At 40.5% G+C, this 10360-nt stretch overlaps 1 protein-coding gene across 2 annotated transcripts in view; it reads right to left on the reverse strand.

Moving 5' to 3' along the window:
- LOC128689241 (uncharacterized) overlaps positions 1-10145 on the reverse strand; it is a gene marked incomplete at its 5' end in the record, with an annotated part of 70560 nt that extends 60415 nt beyond the window's left edge. For both annotated transcript variants that reach the window (XM_070086400.1, XM_053777377.2), the window contains 1 exon segment: positions 10017-10145. In XM_070086400.1, coding sequence (XP_069942501.1) covers positions 10017-10145 — 129 coding nt within the window.
- Positions 10146-10360: the final 215 nt, after the last annotated feature.

The following is a 10360-nucleotide window of genomic DNA, read 5'->3' on the forward strand; positions in this document are numbered from 1 at the left end:
TCCATTTCAGACCCCCAAAAATACACATACAAAAGCACTTACAAAAATACACTTACATAACTGTTCGAGTTGGGAGCTGTACGAAACTCGAAGTACCACTGTAATGTATATTAGAGCTTATTTCCTCTATTCTGTTTATTACAATATACAGTGCAACCTCGGTTTTCATTTGCCCTGGTTTTCATCGAATTCGGTTTTCGACAACTTTTTTCGTCAAAATTCTGCCCCAGTTTTTGTTCATCACCTCGGTTTTTGTCGGTCTACTGTACTGAACATGTCCACCTGCCAGTGCCCACACAAAGCATCCCACATGTCCTGACTCAGTCTGGCTTTGTTTCTCCTTGGGTGAGCATTACCCTGCATGTTCATCCGAAACACAACTGTCAACATATCACAATTAACAAAAAAAAGGCACAATACCGTGACTGGAACGATACACAAATAACCCGCACATAAAAGAGAGAAGCTTACGACGATGTTTCGGTCCGACTTAGACCATTTACAAAGTCACACTAACCAGAAGTGGAGCAGGACGGCTATATATATATGCAGGAAGAGGTGGTGGTAGTAGTAGTAGTAGTAGTAGTACAAGAATGGTATATAATACCGACAAGATGAAATTAAGACACATGCGCAACACCCGGGCATCCCTATCGTAGACGTTTCGCCATCCAGCCAGCCACTGGATGGCGAAACGTCCACAACAAAGGCAACCAGATGCCGCACATTTGTCTTAATTTCATCAGTAATAGTAGAAGAGGTAGTAGTAGTGGTAGAAGTGGGGAATAAGGAGGACGAGCCAGTCAAATACAAAGGAAGGGGAGCACTGCAAGAGAGCTAGGTGCCCACAGAGAGAGAGCAAGCGCACAGAGGTGCGTGAAAGGGGAAGTGGTGAAATAAATGAAGAAGGAACAGAAACACGAGACAGAAGAGAGAAAGACAACCCAGAGGAGAAAAAGGAAAGAGGAAAGGGGAAGAGGGAGAAGAAGAAAAAGAAAAAGAAAAAAGAAAAAATGAGGAGTCAGGTTAAGTCACGGGTGTTCCGAAGTTAGAAGCATTTTACAATGTAGTGGGAGAGGAAGGCATCTACAGAGATGAAGCCAGGGCTAAGATTCATACAGGGAAAGTTGTGTATTAGAGAGGATTCAACTACTAGTACTACTACTACTACCACCACCTCTTCCTGCCTATATATAGCCGTCCTGCTCCACTTTTGGTTAATGTGACTTTGTAAATGGTCCAAGTCGGACCGAAACGTCGTTGTAAGCTTCTCTCTTTTATGTGCGGGTTATTTGTATATCATAATTGTTGGTGACCTCAACCAACACCTTATACAGAGGGACTTTGATGACCTTCTTGCAGTATTTGACATGAGAAACTTTGTTGATTCCTCTACTCACATTTCTGGCTCCTCCTTGACCCAGTAGTGAGTGATCTGGCAGAAGGTATAGTCACTTCTCAACCCCTCGGCTATGGTGGATCATCTGACCACAAGACTGTTTTTACGACACTTAAGATCCCAACAGAACGAGGTGAGGAGTCCACATGCACAACCTGGCTATGGGTAAGAGGTAATTGGCCAGCCCTTTGATCTGAGCTCACCAGCATTGACTGGAATGTTTTTCTCCAAGGGGATGCTGACAACCAAGTGAAAGCCTTCACTGGATACATCCTTAATCTACAACAAGAACACATTCCTCACCGGCAATATGTGACGAAGCCTACAGATCAGCCTTAGTTTGGCTTTCATTGTAGGGAGGCTGCTACTGCTAAGTACAAGGCATGGCAAAGGTATAAGTGACATCCTACCACCTTTAACAAGAACTTGCACAGGCAAGAATGTAGGCATATGGATGACGTTCAAAAGTGGGCCATCGCTAAATGGGAGGTGGACACAAAAAGAAAGCTAGCAGGAGGTAGGGTAGGCTCCAAAACCTGGTGGTCCCTGGTCAAGGACAGACAAGGTTATCTGCCTGATGAACTCATTCCACCTCTAAATTGACAGGATGGGACCACCTCTACTAGCAGTCAAGAGAAAGCGGACCTCTTTGCTGAACACTTTACTACCAAAATGCAAGTTCCTGATCCAGCAAGGGACCCTCCTTGGCTAGCTGCAAGAACTGTGTCAAAACTGTCAGTGGTGACAATAAGGCAGGAGGAGATACATTTCCTTCTTAAATCGCTTGACCAAGAAAAGGCTGTGGGCCCAGACAAGTTGAGCCCAAGATTGCTGAGAAGATGTGCAGACCAGCTAGCAGCACCTCTAACTTGCATCTTTCAGCATTGCCTAGTACAGTGTAAATGGCCTTCTCTGTGGAAAGAGGCAAATGTAGTCCCTGTTCACAAAAAGAAGAGCAGAGTAGAAATCAGCAACTACAGACTAGTGTCACTGCTGTCAATCACTGGCAAGATCCTCGAGACAATAATCTCAAGACAAATGACAGAGTTTTTTGACTACCACTCACTACTTTGTGACCGTCAATGTGGCTTCAGGAAAGGTTACTCTGCTGCTGAACTGTTGTTAAACCTCTCCACTAAGTGGCACCAGTCACTGGATGAATCCAAAGTCAGCTGTGTGGTAGCACTGGACATTGCTGGCGCTTTCGACTGGGTGTGGCACCAGGGCCTCTTAGCAAAACTGCAAGCACTGGGAATTGCAGACTTTATGCTGCATCTCCTAAGTGACTACCTTCATGGTAGATATCTCAGGGTAATTCTCAATTCTTATTGGGGCAAGTGTTCCACAAGGAAGCATGCTGGGACCACTGTTATGGGACGTCTACTTCAATGACCTCCATCTCATCCCAGAATCCCATGCATATGCAGACGACTGTACGCTGACATTCACTCATCCAAGAGAAGAAATGCTAGCTGCTCTAAGCTACATCAATTACCAGCTAAGAGCTGTATCAGCTTGGGGAAATAGATGGTAAGTAACATTTGCACCTGAGAAAACACAAATGATGATTGTCTCTAGGCACCATGATGGTAATGCCGGTGCAGTAGTAAGGATGAATGGGAGGGTGTTGGCACCTGGGGAAGAAGTTGATATCCTTGGGGTGAAATTCGACTCCAAACTGACCATGAAGAACATGTTGTAAATCTTGCAAACAAGGCAGCCAGGAAGCTTACAGCACTTCACCGTATCTCACATCTGCTTGACAGTAGGGGTTGCAAGATTCTGTACGAGGCACAAGTATGCTCACACCTTGAGTATGCTCCACTTTCTTGGTTTGCCTAACCCCCCTCTCATCTGTGACTGCTTGACAGAGTAAAGAACAGAGTAAGACGTCTCATCTCTCGCCTGGACCAATCCTGGATAGATCTGTCATTTCAGCCAAGCCTTCAACACAGGAGGGATGTGGGTGGCCTTACTGTTATGTACAAGGCCAATATTGTCAAAGTATCACACTTGGATCCACTCGAGGACAGCGTGAACCTTCTATACCACAAGATGGGCAGAAAGCAGCAACTTCACTCTGGCTGTACCCTTCTCCAGAACATCACTTCATCTGAGATCATACATACCCAGGATGACTCGAGTATGGAACACATTCGTACAGCATAATGATGTCAACGAGGTAAAGTCAGTTGATCAAATGAAAATGCTGGCCCACAGATGGCTCCAACTTCATCCTGTTCCCTACTTGTATGTCACATAACAATAAAAATGCTTTCAAATGAGCTGATGTAGGTAACAGCTCTTAGATTGTCAATGAAGATAGGAATCCTTAACCTGTAAATAGCTTGTCAATAAAGCTAGGGATTCTCAACCTAACCTTGTCAAACCCTGTGTAAAAAAAAAAAAAAAATTCATTGTTTTTTGTGTTGTTTATTGAGTGTGACTGCTAAATAAGCCACCATGGGGCCAAGAAAGTTCTGAGTGCCAGCCCTTTGATAAAGAAGGCGAGAAACACGATAGAATTCAAGAAAGAACTCATAGCAAAGTACGAAAGTGTTGAATGTGTGGTCAATCTCGCCAAGATGTACGGGAAGTCTTAATCAACGATCAGTTCCATCCTGGCAGAGAACTCTGCTTGGAGAAAACTGTGGTCAGAATGTGTCCAAGAGAAGGATTTTGAAGGGTTTAAGGCTGACCCTGACAACCCTATGCCTGTTGTGGAATCTATTGTGGCTTTGGGGAAGTCCATGGGGTTGGATGTGAGTGGCCAGGATGTCGAAGAGTTGGTGGACGACCACAGGGAACAGCTAACCACCGAAGAGCTGCAACACTTTCAACTGGAACAGCAACAGATTGCAGCTGAGGAAATTGCTTCAGAGGAAGAGGAAGAGAGAGTGGAGACTGCCTTTTTCAATGATTAAGGACATGTGTGCAAAGTGGAGTTGCAAAGTTGTGGAGAAATATCACCTTAACAAAGCTGCTGCAAGCCATGTCTGCAACATGTTCAATGACAATGCCTTGTCCCATTTTAGGCAGATCTTAAAGAGATGCCAGAAACAGACCTCTCTGGACAGATATTTTGTGCAACAGGGGTCCAGTGCCAGTAAAAGACAAAGAAGGGAAGTAACCCTGGATAGGGACTTGATACCTGAAGTCCTTATGGAGGGGGGATTCACCTTCCAACCAATAACCTCTCCTCCTCCCTCTCCCTTCCTCGCATCTTCCATATGGCAACAAGAGTCTTCAATAAAGGTAAAAGCGATATTAAATGTTCATTTATCTATTTCGTTTGTCCTCTATATTTATTTCTCATTTTTTTCTGTATGTAAAACTATATTCTCTATAAAATTATTTTTTTTATAATACTTTTTGGTGTCTGGAACGGATTAAATTGAATTTATATTATTTCTTTTGGGAAATACTGCTTCAGTTTTCGTTGAATTTGGTTTTTGTCAGACTTTCTGGAACAAATTAATGACGAAAAACAAGGTTCCACTGTACAGTACACTACTGATAAATACCGTGGAACCTTGACTTACGAGTTTAATCTGTTCTGTGACCTAGCTCGTAACTCCATTTACCCTTATATCAAATTAATTTTCCTCATTTAAATTAATTGAAAAAACATTAATCCGTTCCTGCACTCTGAAGACTAAGAAAAAAATACTTGAATATGATGCTATTATCAACTGTATGGCTTATTTATCTATCACATTTCATCTAGTATGACATAATAAACAATATAATTAACACAGAAACATGATTTATACTCTAGAATGAATAAAATAGGCCATAATATGGTGGCAGAAGCAGCGGCAGTTGCGTTTGCCATTTCTGTCCAACTTTGACCTTAGAATCTTCCCAGGCTCTTACTGTAAGAGAAAACGGAGTATTTTTGAGGCTAAATGCAGTAGATCACTAGTTTTCTAAGGAAAACACTGAAACAATGTACAGTGGACCCTCATTTTTCATAATTAATCCATTCCAGAGTGTGTGACTATTATTGAAATTGACGATTTGTGAATCCATTTTCCCCATAAGAAATAATGCAAATCCAATTAATTCGTTCCAGACACCCAGAAGTATCAACAAAAAAAAATTTTTTTTACCTTATAGATAGACTTACATGCACAAAAGAATGAACATTCAACATGACAGTTACCTTTATTGAAGGCTGTTGTTGATGAATGGAAGACAGGGAGGAGAGAGGGAAGAGAGGTTATTGTTTGGGAGGGGAATCCCCCTCCATAAGGACTCAAGGTCACTTCAGGGGTCACTTCCCTAGCCACTTCCCTAGCTTAAATATAGATTTACATGCAGAAAAGAATGCGAAATAAATGTAAAGCACTAATAAAATGTATAAATGAACATTTAACATCACACTTACCTTTAATGAAGACTCTTGGTGTATGGCAGACGAGGCAGAGGGAGGAAGGCGAGTTTATTGTTGGAGAATATGACACTAATATCAACTCTACAGCTTAAATAACTATCACAATTCAACTAATATGACATAAAAAAACAATATTAATAACATAGAAATATGGAATATACTCCAGAATGTATAAAATAAGTCATTATGAATGTCACAAGAGGTGTTGGATTGATGCTGTTGTTGGGTGTATAAGGGCCACTGTGAGCATAAGCCATGCATAATGTTGGTGAAGCAGCAGCTGAGGTGGCGGTGTTTTCTGTAGCCATATATAACTCCAACAACATTGGAGGGGTCGGAAGAAATGCTGAATCACTGAAGAAGGCTCCCTCTACCACCATCACAACCACTACCACCCTCTACCACTATCACTTCCACCCTCTATCACTATCACAACTGTTACCACCATCACTACCACTATCACAACCACTACCACCCTCTACCACCATCACTGCCACCCTCGACCACCATCACTATCACCCTCTACCACTATCACAACAGCTACCACTACCACCACCACTTTCATATTTTTCTACAAACTTTTTCTTAAATTGTGTGTTTCTCATATTCTTTACCAAAGGACTGGCACTAGAAGCTTTCTTTGGAGCCATGGTGACTTATTTAGCAGTTGCAAGCACTAAAGCGAATGGAATATTATGAAAAGTATCGTATGAACTCATGGGATCATCCTCACTCACTGATAAACAATGGCACACTGGCTGGGAATGGAGTGTGAGGCAGCTTGGGGCTGTGTGTATGCGTCCCAGACAAACGACTATTTGCGAGTCAAACGACGATTCGCGAGTCAATGTTTTGACGAAAAAACATTATGATTTCCGAAAATTACGACTTTCGAGCCTTACAATTATCGAGGGTCCACTGTACATGTATTTATAAATAAAAAATATTGTATAAAAACTGTTTATATAAAGTGTATATGTACTTACACACATGGAGCAGAGATAGTGGGGGATGTTGAGAGTGGGGGATGTTGAGGGTGGGGGATGTTGAGGGTGCGGCGTATGATGTATTGCCTGGTTAAGCCCATGGAAATCATCGCCTTTTTCTTCTCAGCACTGTCCTTTGCACTTACTTTCTTAGAACCCATCGTTTGAAAAAAGAAATTTGGCCAAATGACTGTTAAAAAAAAAAAAAAAAAATGCAAACAACCATGAGAGAACTGCTCCCACAGAGGTGTAAACATGTGTACTGCTTACCAGATGTTTTGCCATCAGCTGTGCCAATTAGTGGCAGCATTCTGAATTATTATTACATATGTATTATGTATTATTCTTATTAACCCCTTGACTGTCACAACCCCAAATCCTGAGGCGACTCCTTTTGTCGCAAAAATTAAAAAAAAAAAATTATCATGAAATGATAATCTTTTCCTGATGATAATGACACCAAAAGTATGAAATTTGATAGAAAACTGACAGAATTACGCTCTTGTGAAGTTAGCGACCTCAGCGATATTAACGAATCGGCGATTTCCCCCACTTTGAGCCCTATTTTCGGCTAATTCCATTGTTCCAGTCGACGAAACTCAACTATTTCTTTAGAACTCCATGTGTTCTATCGATCGAGTACAAGAAATCGCCCATTTACCGATTTCAACTACCCAATAAAGTGGTCAGAAATTGGCAATTTGGCCCATTTCACGAAAATTAAAAAATATGACAATTTCAAAATAGTTTTTCTTCTTCTCTTTTTTAGTAAATTTATACAGGAGAAGGGGTTACTAGCCCATTGCTCCCGGCATTTTAGTCGCCTCATACGACACGCATGGCTTACGGAGGAAAGATTCTTTTCCACTTCCCCATGGACAATAGAAGAAATAAAAAAGAACAAGAGCTATTTAGAATAAGGAGAAAAACCTAGATGTATGTATATATATATATGCATGTGCGTGTCTGTGAAGTGTGACCAAAGTGTAAGTAGGAGTAGCAAGATATCCCTGTTATCTAGCGTGTTTATGAGACAGAAAAAGAAAACCAGCAATCCTACCATCATGCAAAACAGTTACAGGTTTTTGTTTCACAGTCATCTGGCAGGACGGTAGTACTTCCCTGGGTGGTTGCTGTCTACCAACCTACTACCTACAAATGGTTTTTAATACTTGACGTGCTGTTGGAGTGTGAGCAAAGTAACATTTATGAAGGGATTCAGGGAAACCGGCAGGCCGGACTTGAGTCCTGGAGATGGGAAGTACAGTGCCTGCACTCTGAAGGAGGGGTGTTAATGTTGCAGTTTAAAAACTGTAGTGTAAAGCACCCTTCTGGCAAGACAGTGATGGAGTGAATGATGGTGAAAGTTTTTCTTTTTCGGGCCACCCTGCCTTGGTGGGAATCGGCCAGTGTGATAATAAAAATAAAAAAAAATAATAGAAAAACAAGTGAGGTGTTCAGGTTTTGGGTTGAGGGGGAAGGGGGGAGCTGGCTCGTAACTCAGAGCAAAAAATCAACCCAGGGACAGCTCGTACCTCAAAAAAAACTCGTACGTTGGGACACTTGTAAGTCAAGGTTCCACTGTATTTAAAAATATACTAAAAACATCATAAACGGTGCAAAGGCGACATTAAAACAATATCAAAGATGGCTGAAAAACCTGCTAGCATTATAATATGCTCCTCACATAGCAACAAATTCGTTTACCAACATTGTCTTAGGAATGAAACTCCGTCGTTATGTGAGGAGAGGCTGTATACAATATTACTTTCACTCTCAACATAACAGACCTTTATACAGTGACAAAAAAATACAAAACCAAACCCTGAGTCAATCAATTTGAAAAAAAAAATTAGATAAAAAATAAAATAAAGTCCACAGGTTACAGAAATGTCCATTATTGTTGCTAGCATGGCAAAAAACCTCTTCATTATCCAACACAATTTCCAGTACCAGCCACTGGCTCTTCCCTATTAGTCCATTATATCTATGGTTTACCATACTGTAGTCCACCCACCCATTACTGCAACCAGAAAATTCAGGAAGAGTGAAAGAAAAACTACTGTATTAGTGGCCAAAAGATTTTGTTTTAATGGAAAATGCAGTCACAAAAATTAATATAAATACTGATGCAGACGATACAAAGATCTAATGCAAGATAAGCAATCAAAATTAGTGTACCCCTACAACAGAACCAATGGAGTTATAGATGGTTGATTAAATTTAATATGGGCAAGTGGCATGCAACAGAAATGGGAGAAAGTGAGAAAAAAAAAGTAACACAAAAAATGGATTACTTGATGAAACAATAAAGGCACCAGACAAAGAAGAGCCTAGGAGTTGTCATTTGACAAAAAATTGTTCCAATTTTATTTAAATACTGAAGAAAGATTTCCTGTATGACACTGCCCAACTTTAAATTAGCCTTTTCATAGATAGATGGGGAAATGCTATATAAAAAAATTTCACAACACAGGTTAAATTAGCTCAGCAAGGCTCAACAAGAATACCAACTGTAATCTAAGGAAGAAAAGCAATGGTTTACATGAAGTAGCAGAGTGTAACCAATTAAAATTTTTTAAAAAGGACATGAAAGTAAATACTGAAGACAGAACTTCATGAGAATAGCTCTGCAACTGCAAATAGGTAATTATACACACATCCCCAATCATACACAAGCAAGCAAACCAAGTCACAAATGGATAAAAGTTATAAAAAAAAAAAGAACTGGGAAAAAGACAAAAAAGAGCAGTTTATTGTAATTCTAGAAGCCTGGCTGGCAGACACCACAATACTGCAAGCAAGTCAGGGAGCAGTAACCTAGCTGTGACTAACAGGTATTTAAATGTAACATGAACATTTCAAAGTTGTTAAATCAACACACTCAGAATCACAGATATATAAGTAGAATATCATTACAGTACCACCAAAATAAGGCTAAATAGTTCTATGATCATTAGTCTCATCACTCATTCTCAGATCAGGCCTTCAAAATTGGAAAGAAAATATGGTATTACAGAAACAAGAACAGCATAAGTAGTTATAGCAACACCAGAAAACAAAGCTAACTAAAAAATAATTTCTAGCAACTTTTATATACACAAGGATACTGTACGAATACACCCATCATAGACTCCCTGAACTTCTTTGATTTCCCCTATGGCTGAAAAAAATTTTCAATGTGTATTTTGCATCTAGAAGCTTTCAAATTACTTAAGGCCAACATAAAGCTCACCTGCACTTATCTCCATAGGCACATGTTCCCTTTAAGTAATACCGGCAGAACATAGATGGCTGAGCAACAGCAGGGTCATGTGAAAAACGACACTGGTCTCCTTTATTGCACACATTATTTATGAAGTATCTGTAGAGTGTACAAGAAAGGAATTACAAAATTACTTTAGGTCTTATTTATTTTAGTACAGTATACACAAAAATTATTAAAAGAACAACAATTCATGCTTAACCAAAATCACCACAGCTATACAATTTTTTTTCTGCAAGACAAGCCCCGTGGCCTGGTGGCTAAAGCTCCCGCTTCACACATGGAGGGCCCGGATTCGATTCCCGGCAGGTGGA

Source organism: Cherax quadricarinatus, chromosome 18 (assembly GCF_038502225.1).
Source record: "Cherax quadricarinatus isolate ZL_2023a chromosome 18, ASM3850222v1, whole genome shotgun sequence".
Classification (NCBI taxonomy): domain Eukaryota; kingdom Metazoa; phylum Arthropoda; class Malacostraca; order Decapoda; family Parastacidae; genus Cherax; species Cherax quadricarinatus.